A 27,641-nucleotide genomic window follows, 5' to 3' on the forward strand; every position below is an offset into this window, starting at 1 on the left:
CCTAACATCTAAGGTATGTGAAGCGTATGTCAATGCCGGTGATGCAGAGATTTCCTCCATCCTAAGCATTGCATTCAAGTTATTATGAAGAAAGGTAAGAAGATTGATTATTAGGTACGTTTCTACGTCTTTGTAAACCTGCTGAAATGGTGTGTGTGTGCTATTGGTTTGGCACATAATGGATTTTTCATTTTATTCATTTTTTGTTTTTTACATGTTTTAAACAAAAACAAAGATAATATTGTCCTTTTTTTGTATTTTATTTCTTGTGCTAAATTGTGTTAAATATGTATTGAATATTGTGTTAAATTTATTACGTTCATACACCTATTTTTATTACTAAATTATTGCATATGCTATTCATTTGGTGCGGACTATATATATATATATATATATATATATATATATATATATATATATATATATATATATATATATATATATATATATATATATATATATATATAGTGCTGGCCAATGAATTAGGAATTATCACATTTATTGCAAAAAATTATAATAGAACAAGAATAACTTAACAATTCAAAAAAAAACATTAAAAATGACTTAAATAAGACTTAAATATTGAAGCACCATGTAAAAAATGTCACAAATGCAAAATTCTGAAAGATCATTAAGTTTGCTGCTTAATATTTGATGTGTTCACCCTTATTTCTTAACATGGCTCAAATGCGACGAGGCATCGACTGGATAAATTCCACACAGAGACGATGGATACGATCACTGTGGTGCCATGTATTAATTAGTTTTTCAGTTAATTCTGTTTTGTTAGTAGATGCAGTTTTTAGAACTTCCCTCCACAGCCTCTCGATCGGGTTGAGGTCGGGACTGTTGCCCGGCCATCCCAGAACAGGAATCTTCTGGTCCTTCAGGAATCTCATCACGGATTCAGCTGTGTGGCATGGAGCTCCATCCTGCATGAATATTGCATCTCCACGTGGATACCATTCTTTTACCTGTGGTATGAGACGTGTTTCCAGTACACTCTTGTATTGGTCCTGTTGCATGATCCCTTCCACATAATACAGACGCCCCAGTCCGTTGACAGAAATAACACTCCAAAACATGATATTTTGTGGGTGTTTTACAGTTTCCAGGATACATTCTGGGAGGTTTGCCTCTTCCTTCTTCCTTTGAACAAATTGTGCCCTCTCAGCCATGACTTCCAGCGCAAACTCATCAGAGAAGCACACCTGAATAACAAATATTAACCTGTAAAATAACGGTACTCAGTACGGTATTACATAACGTATTTTATGATATGGAAAATACACATAATAACATGACAAAACTACAAAACTAATGGAAAAATAAATATTATTATCCTCATAAAGTGGACAATATGTTTCTGACTTTTATAAGAGTATGTAAACTACTTACCTTTGACCAGTCGTCTTTGGTCCAATCGGCGTGTCGACGCGCCCACGTCAGCCTCTTCTCCTTCATTGCAACCGTCAGCTTGGGTTTCTTCGTGGGTTTCTATGCCTTGTAGCCGAATGTAATAAACAAAAATTAGAATATAGCCAAAGTAAGACTGAATATGCTAGATCTAATCAAATCCTTCTAAATTCCTAATTCATTGGCTAGTACTGTGTGTGTATATATATATATATATATATATATATATATATATATATATATATATATATATATATATATATATATATATATATATATATATACATATATATATATGTACTGAGGCTTGACTTAAGTGATAGCAAAATGTGATGCCTGGAAATAGTTCTGGTCCACAAATTCTTAGTTTATTAAAAACCGTGAATTCTGTTTTAATGAAATTTATCATATTTCAAAAATAATTAAAAAGCAAAACAATAAATTTACTGCTGCAAAAATGATAATAGTCAAAACTTACTGTTTAAACACGGGATAATTTAAGCATTATAAATAAAAAAATAAGTTATAGGAAAGAAATAATAATTACTAAATGTCTGAAAAATTTATATAATAATTTAAAAATCAACTATTAAAATACTAAAGTTATACTAAAGCAATTTTAATGTTTAATGTTTTATCGATTTTAATGCTTTATACAATGCGCAATATTATATAAAATTATAGATAGTATAGTAGACCATATCATTACTATAATAAAAATAGTAGTAATAATAGTAATGATATGGTTTTATAATGAGTTTATATATTATAATTTTAAGATCAACATAAATATTTTTTATTGAATAACAACCTTTAGGTTTAGTGATAAAAAGAGAATTTACAGTTTTTAAAAAACTAAACATTTATAAAGCATTATATATATATATATATATATATATATATATATATATATATATATATATATATATATATATATATATATATATATATATATTCCATATTTTTCTTTTTTTTGTATGCAGTATTTTTTTCTCCAAAATGGGGGCTCCTCTCCCTCTTCATTTAGTGAGTAATCTTATAATTAATATTACAGTAAGGGTTAGTAATATTGTTGTCTGCATTTTTTATTTTTAATGTAGTTTTCTTGTTGAATATCTATTAATAGAATTCTGCCAACATATTTCTACATTTTAGGGGTATATAAAAATGAATTAAATATTTTTATTTATTTTGTTTGTACTATAACAATGTTAAATACTTTAATATTAAATGTTTATGAATATGCAGGGAGAAAGACTTCGGAAAAGTCTGCTAAAGTTGTACTTTAAATCCGATCCTGCTTTACTTGCTTCTGGTGAAAACAATGCTGCTGCTAAGCAACATGGGGTTGTTTTTTTAACTCGAGCTAATAGAAGTTTGTATGATATGCAATGCCAAATGGATTATATTGGAGGAACTGATCTTATTATTAATATTATAATGGCAGGTCCAACAAATAGCGTATTTTATGACTGCATACAATTAGCAATATGTTTGTTAGAGGGTGGAAATGGTACTGTTCAGGTATTTTTTTTATATATAATTAATTTTATTTTGAAAATCCTTTGTTTATATTCCTAAATTGTAGTTCATATTTTAGTTTTCCATGTTATATTTGTATTTTTGCAATTTTAAAACATATTTTTATTACAGCAATCTTTTTTGAGGAGATTTGTAACATCAAAAACTGAAGCCTTTTTTCGAAGTATATACGAACAAATCACAGATGCTAAAGAAGAGATTCGTTCTACAATCACTGTAAATACAGATGCTGCTTTAAGAAAAAAAGAAGAAGATAAAGAAAATGAAAAAGTTAGAGATCCATTATCTAGAAGAGCAACAGCCAATTTTGGAAATTCTAGAGATTCCCATGTTCTTGGTTTGTATTATAGATTAATTCTAAAGGTTCCCATGTTTTTGGTTTGTATTATAAATTAATTCTAGAGATCCCCATGTTCTTGGTTTGTATTATAGATTAATTTAAAAAAGATCACTATTTTCTGCTTCTTAAAATAAGATAATTTAAAATAAAAATTTAAATTAAATATTAACTTTAAAATAAAATTGTTTAGGAAAGTTTTATTTTTATAAATATTTTTTCAATTTTTAACAATTGTGACAAATTACAACAGTTCATACAAATATTATCAAATGTTAAAACAATTAGATAGTGTAACAACATTATAAACAAAAGCAGATTTTATTAAATCCTGTCAATTTTTTTAAATATTCTATTAGTTGAACTGTTTTCAAAAGTTTTTTGTTTTAAGAAAATTTGATTAGGATTTGCTTAGCTACACAAATTCAAATGCGTCAATATATAACATCTAAATACAAATAAATAGCAAAAAAATAAATTAGCAAACAAAAAAACATGCAAAACTTTGATAAAAATGAGGTAGTTGTTTGCAAAATTATTTATTTAAAAACCTACAGAAAAAAAATTTATTCAGAAAGAAAAAGAACAAGGTTGTTTATTTATTGGTACTTTATTATTTAGGTTGGATTAGTATATTTCTTCCCTCTATATTCCCTGTTACTTCATTACTGTTATTATTGTTATCATTACTATTTTTTTTTTTCATTGCATTACTTAATCCTAATCCTAGATTTAATACTTTTACCCATAATTCTATAAGATCATAAAATAATAAGATAATATTTTAGGAATGTCAGTTTCACTTAGTGAAGATGTTAAAGAACAGCTTGCCGAGGCAGCTAGTCAGACAAATAAAGCGTTTAGTGTTGTTCGTAAAGGTCGAGAGGGTGATGCTGTTGAAGGCAGAGGCTATAATGATTCAGTTAAATCATCTGCAAATCCACAATTTCTTTCTAATGATATCTATATTATTCAACCCATATTCAGATTTTTACAATTATTGTGTGAAAATCACAATGCTGATATGCAGGTAAAAAAAAAGTATATAAAAAAAAAACAATAAATTTGATATATATATTTTTGAAGCTTTGTTAACTTTAAAATTTTTTATTTATTATTTTAGAATTATTTGCGTAAGCAAGAAAATAAAACTAACCACAATCTTGTTCTTGAAACATTATCTTTTCTTGATTGCATTTGTGGAAGTACAACAGGAGGTCTAGGGCTGCTTGGACTTTACATTAATGAGCAGAACGTAGCTTTGATTAACCAATGTTTATGTACTCTAACAGAGTATTGTCAAGGGCCATGTCATCTCAATCAGGTTTGGTTATAAATGATAAACTTTATTTTTATCTGTATGATAATGTGAAAAATTAATTTTAGTGTTAAACTACAAAGAATATTTCAAAAGCCATTTAAGATTTAAATATTTTCTTAAAAAAACTAAAAGAAGTGTTTTAGATTTTTGTATTATGTTTATTTGATTAAATTTTTTAAGGATTCTATTGTCAGCCATGAGAGCAATGGAATTGACATTATTATTCAACTGATTGTGAATGACATAAATCCCTTAAGCAAACATAGAATGGATTTGGTCATGGAACTAAAAGTAAATTTTTGTTGTTGCTGTTGTTGTTGTTATAGCCACCTTTTAATTAATTTTTTTTTTAAATATTTTTCATAAATAAGTTTATACATATTTTTATAGCATTATACATATGCATATATATATATATATATATATATATATATATATATATATATATATATATATATATATATATATATATATATATATATATATATGTATATATATATATATATATATATATATATATATATATATATATATATATATATATATATATATATAACAACTACTATATATATAGTAGTTGTCAAACAAATAAACACTGCATATTAAGTATTTATTTCTTTTATTGTTACTATTAAGTAATTTTAATAAAGATACACTAAATTTAAGTTTAATATTTTTTAGCACTAGAGACCTTTCAAAAAATCAGTGTTATTTTTGTTATCAAAATAATACTTTCCTATTTTTAAACAGGAAATGATAATTATCCATTGTTTAATCTTGATAATTATTATAATCTTTTTTTTAATTTGATTTTAAACAGGAAACATCAATTAAAAGTGTCATGTTTTTGTTTGTAGAGATATTTTTCATAGGAAATTAAATTCTTTTCATTTTTGAGTTCCAAAAAAAAAGTTTTGCATTGTGAAGAGCTTTTTCTATAATGTTATCAGGATATTCACATTCTTTTAGCCATGTTCTTAGCTCTGCTAATCGTTGTTTTTCATTTTGTAATCAGATGTGAAAACAATTATTCTTTTAGCCAGATTAAAAGGTATGTTTTTTTTATGTGATAAAGATGATGACTTATAATTTAAGTAATCACGAGGTTTCTTTATAATAAATGTTTTTATTTTATTACTATTTTCAAGAATAACAATGTTTAAATGTTTAAAAAATTAATTACATTGTAAGTGTAAATTTTTCTAAATCTTTTATAAATTTTTCGCCCTGGTCTGTTGAAAAACTGATTGAATTATCTATATTAGTTAAAGAATTTATAAACTTTACGATATCCAATTGTTTTTCCCAGGTTATGAAACCGTCATCTATAATAAAATTGTTTTATATCGTTAACTTCTTGATTGGAAAAGTACTTAGGTAAGATTTTAGGAAAAAGTTTTGTTTCTTCTAAAAAATCAATTGTGAGACATGCATAGTGTGGAGCAAAATTAGTACCCATTGCTGTTCCTGTAATTTGGTGATACATTTTGTAATTAAACAGAAAGTTATTGTTTTTTTAAATAAAAGATGCTAATATAAATTCTTGAGTAAATCTTTCATCTATTATATCTTTATGTTTCCTAATCCAAAACTTTAAAGCTTCTAATTCTAACTTGTAGGAAATACTAGTATAGAGATTAACTATGTCACATGTCAAAATACAAATTTCTCTAAATTTCTCTAAATTTCTTGGTATCTTTCTTAAAAAATCCCAATCATCTTTAATAAAAGTTTTTTGTTTTATTACCATTGTTATAAAGCAAAAAACTCAAGTGCTAAAAAATATTAAACTTAAATTTAGTGAATCTTCATTATAATTAATAATAATAGTAACAATAAAAGAAATAAATATTTCATATGCAGTGTTTATTTGTTTGATAACTACTTTATTTATATTGGTTATTAACACATTTCAAATTATAAATAATTTTTGTAATAATAATGTCATTTTGTATGACATTATTATTACAAAACTCCGAGGTCTATATATGTATATTGGAGGTATAAGACATAATCTCCGTTTTTCCCAAAATGACATTATTATTACAAAAATTATGTATTAAGATCTATTTAGGGGTATATAACTCCAAATATTTGTAATATCAACAGTAGTTGTGAAGAATATAACACTATGTTCACTTCTATTCAGAGGTATACGACATCTGGATATATCTGGACACTACTGTAAAATTGACAAAATGAAGATGATGTCCTATACTTTCCAAGATACTCCGCGCAGCGGCCTTGTTCGTCAAGGTTCGTGTTTCGGAGTTAAAGAGTTGAGAGAGGGTTATAACCACAATTAAGTAGCCTCCTTATCTGTAGTGGCCTTGGGGAGGTGAAATAACAAAACAAAAACAAAAAAATATATATATATATATATATATATAGGCCTTGTTAAGAAGCGTTGCGCAGCTCGCATTTTGCCTGCGAAAAGGCGATTTGCCTACGCGTTCAGCAGTTTTGCGTTACGCAAAAACTTTTATCTTTTAGAGTACTTAAATTATCTTTTAATATTGTTTATGTTTATTCAGAAGAAATAAAGTCGTAATTAAAAGCATTTAACCGCATTTGTAAACTAATAGATTTTTTGTTAAAGAAACAGTTTGTTGAATAATTTTTTTGTAAAAATTAGTTAAAAAAAATAAAGTGTTTTAAGTTTTATCTTAAGGAATTAAATTTATAAATTCCTTTTAAGTATAAAAATTATTTTTTGTCATAATAGTTTAAAAAATGCACAATTTATTTTGATGTAAATATTTTATTAATAAGATATTTTGTTTATTGTTAATTCAATAACGTAAAGTTTTAATGATGTTGTTTAATTTATGAAAATAAATTATGATCACAAATATGTTTTCGGTAACTGATAAATAATAAAAAAAAACTCTTTATCTCTTATAATAAAAAATTATTTTGTTTTTATAAACGATGACTTTCTAAGTCTTTTTAACGAGTTGTAATATAAGAATCATTGAAGTTAAAAAGATAAAAAAATTCATTTAAAAAAATTTTTTTTTTTGTTGAAAATAAAAGATAAATGTTTTTGCAAGCCATTTCAATTAAATAAGTTTGATCTATAATGCTTTTATATTATTGAAACGCTTTTTAATAAAGTAACAAACACTTCTAATGAATTTTTATATTAAAGTATTAATAAATGGTTTTTTTCCATGCTTTATATAAGGTTACTTTCTATATATATATATATATATATATATATATATATATATATATATATATATATATATATATATATATATATATATATATATATATATATATATATATATATATATGTTTGTGTGCCACAAAATTTGAAATCAATTTTTGAAAGCTTTTTTCTCAACCAATTTTGCTCAAATTTTGCACACTTAATCATTTTCGATGACAATACAAGGAAATGGAAAAATTTGACCAAAAAAAGTTAATTAAGTTAACAAAAATTTAATTTGTATTTTCCCATACATTTTATTTATTTGATATGAATTGCGTATTACGTCACAAAAATCATTGATTTGCAAATTATTTGCAGTTTCGAAGACATTAAAGCGCAGCGATTCAAAACCTATTGTTTTTTAAGTCTTAAGTTATTAAGTTAAAAAACAAAAATTTAGTAAAAACAGTAATTTTTAAATTTAAAAAAAACAAAAACAGTAATTTTTCCTTCTACAAAAGATAACAAAAAAAGAATTTTTAGGCCCAATAGAATTCTGCTTGCATAAAGCATGGATTTGAAAAAAGAATTTTTGTTTGATTTACTAGTTATTTTTTCATTTGTATTAATATGTATTTTTTATGATAAATGTTAATATTTTGAAACAAATTTAACTAAAAAAACAAAATACAAGCGTCAAAACAAAGAATGTTATAGTTTTTTAATGCGTAATTATTTACTAGTTTTTTCATGGAAAATGATATTTTTAAATTGGTAAAAAAAAACACTTTAATTTAAATTAAGCGTGAGTATTTTTTAAACAATCATTAAAAGTAAATTATTCTTTTTATTTTAGGGGTTTCCGATAATATAAGATAAATAATTATTCCGAACATAATTAAAAACATGATTTAAATAAACTAAGCATTTTAGTTTGTTGAGCTTTGTTTTAGTTGGGTTTTTTTTATTTGCTCTTTCGTTAAGTTTTTTTTTCTTCTTTAAAGTAAACTTTTTTTTCAGATAAGTAAATTTTTTTAGCATGTTAAAAGCCGTGGTCAAATCGTCAAAACAAAGTATTTTTTGTGTGGTCATATAATTGCGCGCAATCACACATCTTCCTGTGAAACACTGATATCAAAAACAACCAATTTTACAAGTCTTGGGGAATAGGGAGTGTAAGATAATTTAAAAAAATTGAGATTTTTTTTCTATTACGTTTATTTTTACCTATATAAGCGAGATAAAGATATTTAAAATTTTTCATTTTGAATTAAAAAAATTATATTATATGATTAAAAATAAAAAGACTTAATGTATTTACCTAACTGACAAATTTTTATAACTAGTTGCCCAGAATAAATACTTTTTTTTTTTTTGAATTAGTAATGTAGATTTTCTATGAAATTAAGAAACTTCTTTTAACTGGGAATCTGATGAGATCCAGCTATAGAAGTCTAAAGAACAATTGAATGGTTCCATTTGTTGTAGTTGTAAATTATTTTACAATAATATTTTTAAATTGAATTTTTAAGATTAGCAAAAATTAAATAAGTTACTTTAAAAATGTATATCAAGGAAGAAGATTTAAAAATTTATTATCTAAGAAGCTAAGCAAGCCATAAAACGTAATCCTTAGTTTTATAATTAATTCCTTTAGTAAAAAAAAAAATTTTTTTTTTTTTGTAAGTAAGGTTGTCAGCTTCCAATAAGAATGGAGATTTTTTGACTTTTTTAGGCAACAGAAACTAGCAAAAAAAAGAAAGCTGTAAGTGAAACAGTTATATAAAAAATTAAGAGGTAATAAAAATACTTGTGAAGACACCTTGTGTGATTCTGATTTTGGTCCTGGTGATCAGTTTAAAAGAGAACCTTTTTAACAAAAAGTCACTTCTAAAATTCCCATTGATATTTTTGCTGGTAATTTAACTCTTATGGCTACAATCAGTGATAACTTCCAATTGTTTTACACAAAGTTACAGTTGCAACTTAAACTCAACCAGGAGTTGATCTGACAGATTTTAAATGCAGCCAGTCTGCAGCAGTTTAAAAAAAAAATGCTAATCATAATATAGCAAAAGAAAATATTCAACAAGAAATGAATGAATCCCTATATCCGTACATAGTGCATTTTGATGGCAAAACATTAATTGAACTAAACAAAGGAAAAATAATTAAAATTGATAGACTGACTGTTCTTGTAAACATTTATAAAGACCAGTGTAATGGAACTTCTTAAGGAGTATAACCTTGAATCCAAAGTAGGAGGAATGTGTTTTGATACTACTGGAAGTAACACTGGATTAATGAAAGGTTCTTTAATCAGAATATCCAATAGTATCAGCAAATATCTTTTACCTATTGCATGCAGGCATCATATATGTGAATTAAGAATGGTTTATTTTTTAATTCAGTTTCAGATGAAAATTCCACAGCACTAAATAATCTAATGTTTAGAAATATAAAAACTTTTTGAAAATCCTGGTTTGAATTCAATCAAACAAATCTTATCAAGTCTTTGAGTTTTTGTCAAGAATACGTTGCACAGATAAAAGAAAATAAAGATAGACAGTGAAGATAGAAATGAGCTTGCTGAACTTGTTGTGAGTTACTTTTCTCCATCATCAATAAACTAAAAAAAACCAGAGCAGCTCATCATGCTAAGTTTCTATCCAAAGCACTGTAGTACCAAAAGCTGCAGGTTTTTTTTGAACCAACTTGAATTTGTATATAATGTGTTTGTGAGTGTGTATATATATATATATATATATATATATATATATATATATATATATATATATATATATATATATATATATATATATATATATATATATGTATATATATATATATGTATATATATATATATATATATATATGTATATATATATATATATATATATATATATATATATATATATATATATATATATATATATATATATATATATATATATACATACATACACACTTACACACACATTTACAAAATTTGAGTTTTAGACTTGGCCCTAATTTAAATCCTAAACAACATATTTGAAAATATGTTGATCACCGATTGAAGGGCGAAAAACTGACTAAAAATAATTTATTCAAGATGCCTTCTGATTGTTGAGAAAATATCCCTATAAATGTTTTTATTAGTTTGGTTAACTCTGCCCTTTGTCATTATCAAGTTATATTAAAATCTAGATGCTATCCAACATTTGAAAAAATACTAATAATACTTTTTTTGGTAATTTATAACACTTATTTGTTACACAAGAACTTGGATTGACAAAATGTAAATCAAAGTTCATTTTGAAAATGAAAGTAAAACTTTAAAAACATTACAAAATGTATCCTAATTTACAAATTTTGATTCACACCTTTATGATGTTATTTATTTAGGATCTGACAATAACTAAGAACATATATCTTGTCTTTCTAGTAAGATATGCCTTAAGATGATACATCTGGGTTTCTCTAGAAGGATTGTCAGTAATATATTTTAGGGAGATATCTATCCATTAGAGGACATAATTTATTAAAAATTTTTAGTGAGGTTTTTTTATGATTTAGGATAATGCATCAAAACTTTTACTGGCAATCATGGAAAGTAGAAATGATGGTCAAAATGCACAAAAAATTTTATTCAACATGAGTCCACAACTACTGGTTTATTTTTATTTTGCCTTACTTTAAACATTTTAAAATAATTTTTTTTTAACAAAAATTTAAAATACACATTTAGATTTTTTATTATTATTATTGTTTTAAAATTAATACTGTTTTACTGCTTCATTTTACCTTTTTTTTTCTTTTTTTCTTTTAATTTTATTTAAGTTTTATTTATATCTGAGTTATTTTTTAAGGTGGATGTTTTTCGTCAAGCGTATCATCAAGAAGCTATTAATGTTGAAGATAGTGAGATATCTCCAAGAGATGTAGGCCATAACGTGTACATTCTTGCACATCAAGTAGGTTTTTATATAAATTTAAATTTTTATATAAAATAAAATAAAACGACAAACAGTAGTCTTTTTTTAATTTTATTTTTATAATTATTAATTCTATATTTTATAATTTTATAAAACTATGGTTTGTATATATTTTTTTATATCATAATCTATTTAGTTTTATATATTTTGTTATTTATATATTAGTTTTATATATTTTGTATACTATATATTTTGATAATCTATACTTTATTTATATTTGTTATTTAATTCTTATTTTTTTATTACAAGCTCTGGTCTTTAATATAAATTTTTATATAATATGTTTTTGTTTATATTTTGTATTTTTATAAAACAAGATTTTAAAAGTTTAAAACTTGACTGGAATTTTATTTAAACTTTTTCAAAATATGTGAAACTTTAAATTATATTCATTTCTGTACTACAAATATTAAATAACGAAGTTTGCATTTGACCTGCCTTTTAACAAGTTTTTGTAAATGTATTTAAACTTAGTTATCCAAACATAACAAGGAACTTGCAGATCTTTTGAAAGTTGAAGAATGTAATGAAGAAGAACCAATAGATTCAGCATTAGAATATTACTCGAAATACACAGCACAAATTGAGGTAGATTTAATCAGTAAAGTTTTAGTTGTTTATGGCTGAGCTATTTTGTTAAATTTATAATTTTTTTTTGTCTTATATTATTTAAACATTGCTGTTAAAATTATTGTTTTAAAAACTTAAACATGAAATACATTTAAAATTTATTGCATAGATGAATTTAATTTATTTATAGGTTGTACGAAAAGATCGTGTTCTTGAACAAATTGTTTTTCCTATTCCATCAATATGCAAGTTCCTTACGCATAAAGTAAAGGAAGATGTATTTCTTTCATGTGAGAGAGATGAGCATAACAGCAAGGTATATCTGTTACACCATCTTTTTTTAACTTTTTACTTTAATATACTATACATGCAATCATTCAATGTTATTAGTTTCTTACTTTGGTTTTTAGTATTATGAAGATTAATTTGCTAGTGATTACAATCTCAAAATTTCATAATACTTTAATTAAAACTTATTTTAAAATTTGTTTAGATAATTCAGTTAGTTCATACTTTACATATTTTATCTCATAAATATATACTTGTTGAATTAAACTTATTAAGTTTTGGAATAAAAAATATTTAACACCATTCAAGATGAAATTAATTCATTGATATTTTTGTTAGACTTATTTTTTTGTTAGTAGCTACTGAATTTGTAAACAAAGTATTTTGATGTTCTAAATAAAAGTTTTAAGTAAAAAAAATTTTATATTGTGTTTTTTTTATTATTTATCTTTTTCTTTTTTATTGGTTTTTTCTAATGTTTTCTGAACTTGACATTTATCTAATTCTGCATTAGACAAATTCTACGTCTATATCTCTACATGCATTGCACTTAAATCTTTCACCAACATACCCAAATGTATACACCTACATCAGAAGCACTTTTTTGAAGTTCTTTTTACAGCAATTCGTTTTTATCTCTTTTATTGCATTTCTCTTTTTCTCTTTACTGTCAGTACATTTGCCACACTCAAAACCAAGTTTCTGACTAGACTAACTTGACTTTTTTATAAATTCTTTTCGAGAGTTATGAACAGAAAACTGTTGAACTCTGATTCTGAAACACTAAAACTCTTTTATGGTGATAAAAAATAGTGACTAAAGATTACATCACTTTGCATGTCTGGTTGCAAAAAGATTGAATTTGATTGACTCTGCCCGCTTGTTAATGGGCAAAGTCAATCAAGATATCTGATCATTTATAATCCAATGAGTGCTTCAGTTGTTCCAAATATTTGTGAAGATTGTTACACAGGATGAAGTCTCTAAAATGCTACTCAGTTTTATAGATAATAATATCGTGTAGATAATAGTCATATAGATAATAGTCATACAGATATTAGAGTTACTAGATAATAGTGCCATATAGAAAACAATCCTATAAATAATAGTTGTATAGATAATAGTTGTATAAATGATATAGTACTATCTCTTGTCTCTAATGTCTCTTTAGACATGATCTCAGTCTTAAACTACAACTGTAATCTTTAGGATTTAGATAAAAGCCATTCTGCATATTTGATAAAATCCTAAGATGTCCTATATGATGGAACAGAATATTGCTAAAATTTTCAGTTTACATTGCCAAGATAAGTTTACATTAATTAACATAAAGATTTCTTTTTCAGCTTAAAGAAATAAAAATGCAGATTTGCATCTTGGTTAATAATCTGGATCCTAGACTTTAGTAATTGCTTAAAAGTTCTGTTAGTATATTATGAGTATCATCGGCTTCACTTGTGGAAAAATAGAAATTCTTTGACTTAAGCTACTGGAAACATAGCTTTTATCTTTTTGAGCGTTTCTCATTTCAATTTAGAGCATTCACACATTTCTTTATTAAACTCAACTTAATGTGGAGAGTTGGTAACAAGACTTTCTTAGAAGAATTGAGCTGCTTAATACTGTATGCTTCAGGTTGCAGATATTTTTCACAATAGCCAATTTTGTCTTATGTACTGCTGGTAATTGCTTCTGCAGTTTTTCTGACTTAGAGAAAGACACAAAGGCAAAGAAAGAAGGACAGAAAGTCAAGCATCTTAAAATCTCTGCAATGACACAGAGACTTGTGAATTGTGTAGAAATCTCTTTTACAAAAAGCAGATACTTTACAAACTAGATTTATCAAATTCCACTCTTTCTTAAAAATCAATAACAACTCATCCTTACCTTTACTTCATTTCGATATCTCTATAATTTCTTATCAAGTTATAAACTTTTGCATAAGAAGTTGTATTACTTCATGGTATAGAGAAACTGGAATAAGCAGATTGTTGTGAGACACTGAAACAATGTGAGAATATCAAGATGCGCTAAACTCTTCTTATTTCTCAAAATTTTATATTTTGTAATATCCACAAGTTGCCTTACCTAGAATCTCCAGGTTCTAAGAATGGATTTGGGTATGCATTTCCTTATGCCATGAAACCAACTTTCTAGTGTTGACCTGCAATTTCCACAATTGATATGAGAAGCACATGGTTCATCGACCAGTCTCAATCCAATTTCTACTTCATAACATACTTTATAATGAGTTACCTTTTTTGGAAGTATCAGATATGTGATATTGTCTTTCACTTGTTTTGACACGATATAATAACCATAAACATTACAAAAGCAATCTTGTTTCTTCACACAGTGACCTTGTTTGTCATGATTTGTGTTGCCGATTTTAAGAGTTGAAAGAGGATTGTAATCATCATAAAATAACCTTACTTTCTATAACTAGTTAATATTTGTTTTTAAATATAACACATCCAAACTAAATTACATCACTGACATCAGCAACTTTAAATATTATGAGAGAGATCAAAACATCCATCCAAAAATTTGTTACATATTGTTGTGTAACTATAAATGAAATATTTTTAAAGTTTTAGTTTTTCAGTTTTTGTCCCCCTTTAGACAGCTTTCATTTTAAACATAAAATTTTGAATGTAAATACAATTTTTATTGATTGCAATCCCATTATCTAAATGGTTTTTTGTCGATATATTTTTATTCCTTTATATCATTATTAGTCATGTAATAACGTGACCCATAAGTTATGTAATAACTTTTTGGTCATGTTGTTGCGCAATTATTGAAGTTTTTACATAATTTGGTCATGTTATTATGCATTTAATGAAGTTATTACATAATTTATCAGTCATTTTATTACATGACTCATAAGTTATGCTATTACAATAACATTCATGTAATAATATTATAAAAACTGTAACTTTATATGTGAGGGGGGAAGTATGAAAAGTAAATATGTTTTGGGGTTAGGAATTATAAAAAAATTTAATTAATGTGTATTGCTTAAGAAAAAAAAATTTCTTTTCAGCTACTGACTTGAATAACAAGGGTATATATAACCCATAAAAATAATGTATTGTATGATTATTGTAATTTATAATAAAGAGTTTAATAAGGAAAAGTTTATATAATAAACAGATACTTTTACTTAATTTAATTATATAAAAACTTATCTAAGATGTTAACTTTTAAAAATTTTCAGCTTCAAAAAATAATCAAACTAAAAAAGATTATTATCACAAAATTGTTTACATTTTTTTTTTTAATAAAAGTAAAAACAATGATTTTTAATGACTTTAGATTTTTATGACTTTAGATTTTTAAACAAAACAGTTGAAAATCTGTTGATGAAAAACTGATAAAGAGCTTTTTAATTTTTTAAAGTATTTTTATTTTATTTTATTTTAAAGTATTTTTATATATTTTTAACATCTAGGTCCCAGACTTTTTCGGAAGAACTGAAGTACTAACTAAAGAGATGAAATGGCAAAAAAAGTTAAGAGGTCAGAATTTTTTTCTTTTTATTTGATTTGAAAATACTTTTTAACTTTGTTACAATTTTTAAAAATTAGTGGTTAGTTACAATTAGTTAAAAAGTATACATAATTTATATTATGTTTCTTTAGAAAAACCAAAACTGTTTTGGATAAGCAGTCATTGGGGCCTTTGGGAAGCAATTGCATTAAATCTAGCAATTGTTGTGAATCTTTTAGTTGCATTTTTTTATCCCTTTTCAGATGAGCCAATCAGTAATATTATTAGATAACTTTTGTTATAATTAGTATAATATTTAAAAATAATTACCTAAAACTTCTCTTTGAGTTAGAGTACAAATAATGCTGATTTTTTTTTTTAATGTTCATTTTATTTTTTCATTAGAGCTTGATAGTAGGTTATCTCTACTTATATGGATTACAATTGTCTTGTCATTTGCTATAAGTGTAACTGTTCCTCGCCAATCTGGAATTCGTACATTAGCTGGAGCGGTCATTCTACGTCTAATATTCTCTGTGGGTATTAAGCAAACGCTCTTGATTTTAGGATTAATTAATGTAAGATCTTTAATTTTTTTTTGCTACTTAGTTTTTTAGTTTTTTGAAATTTAGTCTCAATTTCTTATGTATGAATAATGGTTGTTTTTTTTTCGTATTTTTTCAGGTTTTGAATCGATCCATTTTAGCAATTAGTTTTTTTGCAAACAATGGTACATTAGTCCAACAATCTTTACCAAAGATGTTAAAAGATAAACTTGTTTTTGCAAACTTGATGTGTCTAGCTACAAGTTATTTGGGTTTTTTTGTGCATGAGTTCTTTTATAGCTTACTAGTAAGATCAATTTTCATTCATTTTTTTAGAAGATTATAAGTTTAAAAAAATTTTTAATAACATTAATAGTGTTTTAGATTAATCTACTGCAAATAATTCCTAGTATTATATAATTTTTTCTTTGAAGCAATGAAAGACTGTTTATTAAATTATAATTATCAGTATTTTTTTTTTTCCTTTATTTTTTAAAAGTAAATATACTTGCCACCACCCTAGCTTATCATTCTATGTATAATAACCAACCTCTTTTTTTATACAAAGATATTATTTGCTCTCACCCTTTCTCATCAGTCTATGTATAATATAATTTTTTTTTGCTTATCCTTATTTTAGCATGTTTTCATCAATGACATTTTATTTTATCATAAACTAGCTGGAATATGTTTTGAGTTAACTAATTAAAAATTTTTGCTTTGTCAATTATAATACTTGGTAGCAATTTAACTAATATCTTACTAATTAGTATTCATTAATTGAATTAACCTTAATTTATGACAAGAAAATGTATGAAAAGTTTACAGAAATGTTTAGAAGCTTACTATAAGTAATAAAAGTTCATTAAGTGTTGTTAATATTGTTTTCTTAAATAATCTGAAATACTATAAACAAAAAATATGATGCAGAAGGTTTTATAAAGCTTTACAAAATGTTCTCAAAGTGTTTAATATTTTTTTTTTGTTATTACAGTGCATTATTTTTTTGTTATTACAGTTGTACCAAGTCACCAGTAGAAACTATCAATAGTGAAATTAAATTGGATCAATATTATGAGGTAGAAATAGAGAATAGACTTTTTTTTACCGTTTAACTATTGCATTGACACGTTGAATTTGTGCATTCACACACATGTTTAATTTATGCATTGATGTACATGTTAAACTAGTGTGTATTCACACACATGATGAATTTATACATTGATGTATGTGTTGAACTAGTGTCCATTCACACACAAGATGAATTTATGCATTGATGTATGTGTTGAACCAGTGTGCACTCACACACATGATGAGTTTATGCATTGATGTACATGTTGAACTATCGTGCATTCACATACATGATGAATTTATGCATTGATGTATGTGTTGAACTAGTGTGCACTCACACACATGAGTTTATGCATTGATGTACATGTTGAATTAGTGTGCATTCACACACATGATGAGTTTATGCATTGATGTATGTGTTGAACTAGTTTGCATTCACACACATGATGAGTTTATCCATTATTGATGTATATGTTAAACTAGTGTGCACTCACACACGTGATGAATTTATGCATTGATACATATGTTGAACTAATGCAATAACACACATGTTGAACTAGTGAATTCGAAGCTTTCAATTATGTTAGCAGGTTAAAAGTTATCAAAGTTTAGCTTTTTTTACAGATTAAGTATATTTCTTTTCCATTCCTTAATAGCAAATATGTAGTTTATAATTCATCAAGTTTAGTAGTTTATAATTCATCAAGTTTTATCTTTTAACACAGGTTAAGTTTTTTTTTTTTTTATTGGTTAAATATTTTTCAAAAATTTTTTAAGTTGTTCTAGTGTAGTACATTTGTATATAGTTATTAGTTAATAAATACTTTTTTTAGTTTAGTTAAGTACTTGTGTTCTATTATTTTACCAAGTGAAGTAAAATGTAAGGTAAATACATAAACAAAAGTATAAAGAGATTCACATATGTAAATCATATGCCTTTTTACTTAAGCTAAACTTTATACTTACATATACTTTATATTTTGTACGTATACTTTACACTTACATTATACTTGTGCATATTCTTTATACTTGTACGTATACTTACATACACTTTTAGTGTACAACATCATAAATTCACATGTTGAGTAAAATTGATAATTTTTTTGTTTTTCTAGTTAGTTGTAGTCGTTCTGGGTCTGTTGGTAAAAAAGTTTCTGATACATGGTATGATTTATAAAGAATCCAAAAAGGAGAGCCCATAAAAATTATATTCCAAAAAAAAAAAAAACTTATTAAAATTAAATTTTGTTTTTTGTTTTCTTTTTGTTCTTATGCAATTGTTTTTTTGTTGTTGTTGTTGTTGTTTTAATTTTTTTGCTTTTTAAATCTTATATCAGGTTAATTAACTTTTGGACAGTGGTTCATCAGAGTCGACAGAACTATCTAAATTTGACTTTATGCTAAAAATTTAAAGAAAGTTCCAAAATAGTTTTAAATGTTGGCAATGGTGCCAGCAAACTAGGATTATAAAAGTTTATAGTTTTTATTTTATGGCTAAAAAACTGTAAAATTGAAAATTTTAAAAATAACTTTTTTTTTCTTTTTTTTTTTTTATTAAAGTTTTATCAGAATTCTCGGACCAAAAAATTCTCTTTTAATTTTTTAAATTTTTGGATAAAATACACAGAAAAGTTTTGTTGAAAATGGTGTACCTTTTTGTCATTGACCGCTAGGAGTTTCCAAAAAATTTTAAAATAAGTTTAAAACAAGAGCAATGCCAGCAAAACAGTTTTAAAGTGGCTTTTTAATTAAATACTATTGTTTTTATTTTAAAGCCAAAAAACTCTAGAACTTAATTTTTTTTCTAATTAGTTTTTAATTTGAAAAATTAATTGGATAATTTTTTGAGTATTTTGTGACTTAAAACCGATGAATTTGTAGAAAGTTAGTTTATATTGTTAATTAGTTTTTAATTAAATTTTAATTGAATTATTAGATTTGTAAATATTCATGCCTTAAAAAATACTTTCTAAATTTAAAAAAAAACATTAGCTTTATAAGAATTTGACTATTAATTTTATAAATATTAATTGCTTTTTTTTTCCATCTTGAAATTAAGAAAAAAATCAAAATGGAAAGTCCATTGACAATTATAAAAAAGTGACAAGTTCTAGCCAGTGACAGTTAACTTTGGCTACAACAACACAGGCTATTTTTGAAAAAAAATAATAAAGTTTTGCAGTTTTTTAGCCTTAAAATAAAATTGCTGTGCTGATAAACAGGTTGAGCTTGGCACTTTCAGAGGCAATGAAGTTAGAATGGGTTCTTATCATATTACTTCTAAATACATCACAGTTCTAAACACATCGCAGGATCACCAATAACTGTGAATTCATACTTGCATTACATATAACCATAACCATCAAAACAATAGTGTAATTTTTTCTAAAGTAAAAAGATTATGAAGAGGCTCCCACTACAGCATGATATCATCTATAGCCCATTTTCAGTTTTATTTTTTTAATTTTATTTTTAATTATTTTTGTTGTTTTTTTTCAAGTTATTTTGTTATAGATCTCAAAATATATTCTTTAGTCGCCAAAATAACCCTTTTATCAATTAAATTTTATTACTCTTGTTGCAGAAGCCTCTCTAATAACTAAATATTTTTAAGAAAAACTATTAAATTATAATTGTGAAATTTATCTAGATCAATGTTATAACATTTAAAAAAAACATTCAATTGTAGTGAAAGAATAACCAATAAATAGCTTTATTCTCAAATTTATTTGAGAATAAAGCAAATAACATTTAAAATAACAAAAATATTTGAGATTCATCAAATGTTTTTGTTTTATTTTCATGTAATAACGGCTTGTATTGAATAGTTTATAGTATAGTATATTCTAAAAGTATTGTTTTATGTTTATCAAGTATTTATATTGAGTTGTTTTTTGTAAACTATATAGTCAGGGGTGGAACCTCATGGTCATCTGATGACACAGGCGACTTGTTTTCTTAAAGGACAATATAAACTTTTAAATAGTTGTTGCATTTTGAATCATATTTTTTTCTCAATTTAAAATGATTTTCAAAATTATAGTTTCTTCCAATTCAAAATGCTAGCGTATCATTTTTTTTCTAAAAAAAAGAAGTCCTAATAAATTTAATTATGTTAAGTTTATTTAATGATTAAGCAAGAATAATTATTTTTATAAAATTTTTCTTTTTATAAAAAGTTTAAAATTAAGTTTTATAAAAAAATTTTTTCCGTTTATGGCTCTTAACCTTTTCTTTTTTTTTTTTTTTGCAACGCTATTTCCTAATCACCAATTTCATTTTTTGTTATTAATTATTTATTAATTATTTGTTATTTAAAGAGTTCATACTAGTTGTAATTTAGCAATCAATCATTTAAATTTTTTTTCTTCAGTTTCTTTTCTCGGCGAAAAAAAAGTTCCAAAAAAATTAAAATACCAGACTACTGATTTTCATAGCAGATGATAGTAAGACAGATATGGTATTTCAGTCACCTGCAGGGCAACCAAGAAAAAATTGATGGTTCCACTCCTGATACTTTATTATTGATATAAATAGGAACTAATGGGATACAAAGTCAATACTTGTGAAGCAGTTCAACTTTTGATCTTATATGACATATAATAGTAAAGAAGTAAACATATTACAGGTTGCATTACAGAAGTGTCTGATTAAATGTCTAAATATATTAACTAATTTACTCATTTAGGTTATTGATGTTTTAATCCGTGAAGAAACTTTACTTAATGTGGTTAAAAGTGTAACAAGAAATGGTCGTTCTATTGTTTTGACTGCCTTGCTGGCTTTGGTTCTTGTGTATTTATTCTCCATTGTTGGCTTTATATTCTTTCAGGATGATTTTATATTAGAAGTAGAACCATCAATATCTAAAGGTAAAAGCTCATAAAGAAAAAATAATAGATAAACAAATAAATCTCTTTTAGCTCTTGTAATAACAATTTACTGCTTTGGGTGTCAAGAAATTTGTAGGTTTATAGAAATATAGTTGCTAATAAATTTTTTTTTGCTGGTTTTTAAAAATAAAAATTTATAAAAAACAAAATCAACAATGTTTAGTAATGTCTGAAAAACTTAAGTGTGTAAGGGAAAAAGTTTGATGTGTCAAAAAATTAAAAAAAAAAAAGATTGGTAAAGCAATTATGAAAAATTAAATTAAAAAAGGAGAAAAAAAACAGTTCAAAAATAGTTAGTAAAAGCTATTTAACTATTTATTTTGAACTAATATAATTGAAAAGACAGTTTAATATGAAAAGATAAAATGGTTTCTTCAATTTAAGTTGAGTTACAATTAAAACTCAAAGTAGTTCATAAAATACAAAAGATCTAAACAAATAGGTGAACATTAAAAGACCTACATAAATAAGTGAATGTTAAAAGGCCTACACAAATAGGCAAACATTAAAAGACCTACACAAACAGGTGGAAATTAAAACTTTGTAAAAAGTTCTTTATAAAATTTTGTAAAAATAAAAAAGTCAATGTATGAAGAATAAATTAAAGTTAAATTAAAACATTAACAAAAAAGGATAAGTAAAATAAATAGAAATTATTACTTTTTAATAAATAAATTTTTCAATAAAAAGTCATGCAGTAACTGTTTTGGCTTTTTACATCAATTTCTCAAAAAGCATATTGATGTTTACCAAAAAATATATTGATTCATTTTCCATATTTATGGCTAAAATGATCTGACCGCTCACAGTTATTATGGATAATTACTTATAAATAAGTATGCATGCTGGCAATACACTAAGAAATCGTGTGTAGTGTGGGTGACTTTGTAATTATCAACCAATAAGCAAATATTTTATATGCTCTTTGCATTTAAAATGTGTAATTCAATCATCATTAATATCATTTGTTAATTGTGCACAAATACAACTTTTAATGGAACATAATTCCTGGACGATTTACCATGCTTATGACATTTATTCATGATATTATTTAGCTGTCAAGTCAACAGTTATCATTAATCCAGGAAAAAGATCATTAAACCTTTCGCCTTTCAACCAAACACCTTTCTAAACAAAATATTTGCAATCCCCTCAAGTTTTATTAAAAACAAAAAGATTAGACTGTGAAAGTTTGTCATTTTCTTAGACAAAGCACAAATTAAGCAGTTTGCAGCACACAAGTAATCAATATGTTGCACTTTCTTCTTGGTAATGTCTAGCAGTTATGGTTTAGTCAGTTGTGCTGATTTACACTTTTTGAGACTGTCAATTCAATGTTTCTAGTTAATAGAATAATAATAGTTTGATATTTTCAAGCATGCCACCAGACAATGCTTAGCTGGGCAATTCACCCAATTTAACCCTGTCTAAAACTGTTGACTAAAATTGTAGCAGTAGTTTATAAATGGAATTCAACTTCATGTGCATATCATATTTTTTTATCTTTTATTCAATTTTTTTTTATTATTGCTCAATCTATGACTGTCACCTAAATCAGTAGTTTTTTGTTTTAATTTAATCATTCTAAACCTAAGGTGCAGCTGCAGAGGATTTTGTTGCATTCAAATGTTCTTTGTAATCAAAGTAAGTTTTGCAAATTTTGCACTGCTTTGCAATATTTGAATTGAGGTTTTTAGGCTATATTTTTGTTTCAATTAATTTGTGAATCTAAATGAGGGAAATGAAGATGATGAATGTATAAGAGATAAATACAATTCAACAAATGATCTTTATGTATAATCATTTAAAAAATCTCACACCGAAAAACTTTGAAACAAAATTTAAGATAAATCGAAACAATAACTATTGAGATCAAACGAGAGGCAAATATTTGTGAATCGGTCTAGCACATGGTGCTGGCAGCTGATGAACTTAGGTTTCGGGTGACCGTTCTCTTCGAACATTTGCTGCAGCCGAACAACAGCATCTGTCTTCTTGCCTGTGTTTGCGTTTGTTGTGTCAGCAACAATCATCACAACTGATCCCCACAAGTTGAACTCCTCTAACTCATCCTGGAGTCCATCTGCGATTGTTTGAACTTTCCCATCTTTCAATTTTAGCGTAGTCAACTTAATTTTTTTAGATTCATTCTTGAGGACCAAGGCCTGATATTCAAAGCCCTCATTGTGTTTGCTGTCAAAGTGTATGCTCCACTTCTCCAGATGAAGCGTGCTCACCAATTGTTTCTTCATCTGAGCAGCTCTTGTGTAGATAGCCTTGTGGATTGCTGATTGACATGGTTGGGATTTCAATGCCCTCACCAGAAAGCTGGGGGCACACCACTGCTGCTCCGACGGCAGCTTTGGGCATGTAACAAGACGTCTTGCAATGCCTGTTGGGTTATGCTTCCTTTTGCTAATCGATGCTGAATTGTCATCCTCCCAAGACTGTTTGTACTGTTCTCGGATGAGTCCGTGCTACTTTTGGAACAATCAGGTAGCACTAAGCTGGTAAGTGTGGACACAGTCACTTCCATTGCCCTCTTTTGCTTGGGTAGATGGATGGTATTGGCACTAGCAGGTTTGCCAGTCGAATAACCAATGTGACCTTTGGTTTCAATTTGCAGTTTGTAGAGGTTCTCATCTTCTTTGCACAACCATTTGCCTTTCATCTTGGTCATGTCAAACAGTTCATTCAATGAATCAAAGTTTTGTTTTTTTCTGCAGCGCTCGTGGTCTTTCAGAAGTTTTGCTAGTTTTGCAAATCCTCTCTCTCCGTTCTTTGGCAGTGGATTCAAGAAACTTGAAATGTCCAATAACATGGTTTTTCAGGGGCATGCGACTCCGTTCGCTCAAGGGTGCTTCATAAATTGTCACGTTGCTTCTTCTTGATGGGGCTTGAAACTAAACTAAGTTCTTTGTCCAGGTTTCCTTGTTATTCTCCGTGTTAGAAGAGCTTTTCTTTCGCAAATTATAATTAAGCATATTATATGCTCAATTATAATTTGTGAAAGAGTTAACTGTAACTTATCAAATAATACAAGGATCTCTTTATACTTAAACTATAGAGAATGCGCAATAATTAAAATAAGGTAATAATAATGTTGACACCAAATTAAGATAATAAAAAATCAACTACCTGCTTTGAACACCTCACTTATATACCAGTTTATAGCAGACTGCAAAACAGCTGAAGAAAATTTTAGAACTCTACAGAAGCTTCCAAAACAATTACGTCACCGTGGCGTCACTGTCCTGGCTGATGGCACACAGCGTTATATGATGTTCTGGAAAATTCTATACATTTCTCTGCTGCCTAAATTATTGCGCAAGTCGGTTTCATGACTTATGTTATATACAGTATATATGTATATATACAGTATATATAATATATATATATAGTATATATAATATATATATATATATATATATATATATATATATATATATATATATATATATATATATATATATATATATACTGTATATATATTTTAATGGAATAAACATTTTTTTAGTCATTAATAGGCAAAAGTTCATTCATTCGTGCTACAGGAAATAATGTTTGAGAAAAAAAATCAAAAAATCATCACTCTACTCAATGCTAAGGCATGGTACAGTTTTTCCGAACAAAAATATAAGTTTTTTCAATTACATTATATGTAAGTTTTTTCATCAAAAGTAAGACATATTTGATATGTATGGAAGGATTATTTTAACCACTATTATAATCTGGTAAAAGTTATGCGACTATATCAAATCGTCAAGCGTAGTTTTATTTAGAAAAGATGTAATTTTCAACATAAAGTACCTTGGGGCTTGGCTATAGCTAAGTCTATGGATTTGATTTTTTCATAAAAGCATGTATTAGTGTTTTTTTCAATGAATGTAACTTGACATTTATAATCAGACATTATTTGAGAAAATTATCCATGAAAAACCATTTTTTTATGAAAATTGAAGCTATTATTTTCTATACCACACCAAAATGAGCATGTTTAACAAAAATGTCACGTTAGATTTAGATAAACTATGGTAGTGTTGATTTTTCTACAAAAGTTGTTTTTGCATAAATAATCATAACTTTTAGCCCCATTCAAAAAACTGTTTTCAGTATTTAGTATCAGTTTTTGAAATACTTGGGACGCATTCTGAATGGAATAAAATAATTTATTCCATTCAGAATGCATAAACAATTAAAAAACAGTAAACTTTATAACTTTATAAATTTTATATACAGTAAACTTTATAAACAAATTACTTTCATTTTCAAACTCATTTCGTTTTTATATCAGGAGTAAATTTTAATTGAGATTTGGTTTCTTTTATTTTTACAACAATAGTTTAAAAGTAACATAAGTTACTTTTAACTTATTGTTATAAAAATAATTATATCTTTGAACACTAAGTGGATACAAATATTAGAAAGAGTCCAACATTGTGCAACTCGATTAATACCATCAAAAAAAAAATCAACTATGAGTATTGTCTAAAAGCGCTCCACTTGACTACCTTGACAAAAAGGAGGCAACAAGGGGATATGATTCAACTTTTTAAATTCTTCGACGGTTTTAACAATTTAAAAACAATCAAAAAAATTAGTATTCAACAAACTCAAACGAGAGGTCACAGCTTTAAATATGTCAAAGAAATCACTAAGCAATCATGTTGTGAAAACTTTTTATTTAATAGATCGGCTAGTTAATGGAATAGCTTGCCAAGCGAGTTGGTTAAAGCACAATCAGTTAACAGTTTTGAAGCAGGTCTTGATTGCTGGATAAGCAGCAATCAAGCAAATTGGCTGTCATAGTATGTTAATACCACTCTCACTGGCTCACACCAGTTACAGCAATTACTAATACTATACTAAATAGCTATTATGGCTTCAGTAATGTTTAATAAATACTTTTTGTTGTTAGCACAGCACAAAATGTTACATAATTCAATGTATATAATTATTACATATAAATTATTATTAAATTATTACATATATATTACATAATTCATTCCAACTGCTTTTAAAAGTAGCATATTTTTTATAAATATACCAACAAAAATGTATTAATTTGTAATTAGGTTTATAAGTTATGTGAAAAAAATACTTCAAGATATCTTTATTACTATATGGATATATCTCCTGTAAAACTAACAGACATTTCATATTTTGCTATTAATTACGAATTCTTTGTTTGCATAAATTAAATACCAATAAATAAAAAGTTGTTCGGTTTGTCACTAACAACCAATCGGATTTGTATAAAATTATCGGCTTTTTTTTTTTACGAGTTTGTTTGTTCTATGCCTTAGTTGCATTGAGTAATGTGTACTCAAACAACTTCAAAATCTTTAAAGTTCTATATCACAAGGTTCATGATGAAAGCAAGCAATCATTTTTTAAATATGTGTACTCAAACAACTTTGAAATAATTAAAGTAAGTTTTTTATCACAATTTTTATGATAAAAGCAAGCAATCATTTAGAAATCAATTTTTTAATTGCAAAACATGGTTTTTGATAAAGATAAAGTTAAAGAAAATTTTAACTTTTTCTGCCAAAAGTTTTAACTTATAAATATAAAATTTATTTTAATAAATATATATTTTTTAATTTTGAAAATATTTATAATTTTGTATAAATTACATTAGAAAAGGTCTAAGTATTTTGTTTGTTATAAATATTTCATTTTAAATATTTTAAAATCAAAAGGACTACATTAGACATAGTTCTTGACTATTATTATTGCCATCAGTTTAATGATGTTAATATTGAATTTTAGTCAATCCATTTTGCACTAAGGAAAACTGCTCTGTTACTAATCTATGGAAAGCTGAGGATAACAATGAAGATAATCCAACAACAGTGAGAGAGCACTCTTGCAATAATCTTTTAATGTGCATTGTCACAACTTTAAATAAAGGCTTGCGAAATGGTGGTGGTATAGGTGACGTTTTAAGAGTTCCTTCAAAAACTGTAAGTTTTATTTATCTTGTATTTATGTATTACATCATTTTTTTAAATATAAAATTGATTATT

The 27,641-nt window shown here is 25.8% G+C and overlaps 1 protein-coding gene across 3 annotated transcripts in view; it reads left to right on the top strand.

Moving 5' to 3' along the window:
• LOC100202979 (inositol 1,4,5-trisphosphate-gated calcium channel ITPR1) overlaps nucleotides 1–27,641 on the top strand; it is a 139,702-nt gene that overhangs the window by 103,068 nt on the left and 8,993 nt on the right. For 2 of the 3 annotated variants that reach the window (XM_065813080.1, XM_065813079.1), the window contains exons 39-53: nucleotides 2,665–2,940; nucleotides 3,070–3,295; nucleotides 4,084–4,325; nucleotides 4,419–4,619; nucleotides 4,797–4,907; nucleotides 11,332–11,427; nucleotides 11,625–11,729; nucleotides 12,225–12,338; nucleotides 12,511–12,636; nucleotides 16,063–16,129; nucleotides 16,253–16,375; nucleotides 16,506–16,678; nucleotides 16,785–16,952; nucleotides 21,405–21,588; nucleotides 27,385–27,578. In XM_065813080.1, coding sequence (XP_065669152.1) covers nucleotides 2,665–2,940; nucleotides 3,070–3,295; nucleotides 4,084–4,325; nucleotides 4,419–4,619; nucleotides 4,797–4,907; nucleotides 11,332–11,427; nucleotides 11,625–11,729; nucleotides 12,225–12,338; nucleotides 12,511–12,636; nucleotides 16,063–16,129; nucleotides 16,253–16,375; nucleotides 16,506–16,678; nucleotides 16,785–16,952; nucleotides 21,405–21,588; nucleotides 27,385–27,578 — 2,406 coding nt within the window. Of the gene's footprint in view, nucleotides 1–2,664; nucleotides 2,941–3,069; nucleotides 3,296–4,083; nucleotides 4,326–4,418; nucleotides 4,620–4,796; nucleotides 4,908–11,331; nucleotides 11,428–11,624; nucleotides 11,730–12,224; nucleotides 12,339–12,510; nucleotides 12,637–16,062; nucleotides 16,130–16,252; nucleotides 16,376–16,505; nucleotides 16,679–16,784; nucleotides 16,953–17,663; nucleotides 17,725–21,404; nucleotides 21,589–27,384; nucleotides 27,579–27,641 lie in introns of those variants that run through there. The other variant, XM_065813081.1, reaches the window with a different exon arrangement.

This window comes from Hydra vulgaris, chromosome 12, assembly GCF_038396675.1.
Source record: "Hydra vulgaris chromosome 12, alternate assembly HydraT2T_AEP".
NCBI classification, from domain to species: Eukaryota; Metazoa; Cnidaria; class Hydrozoa; order Anthoathecata; family Hydridae; genus Hydra; species Hydra vulgaris.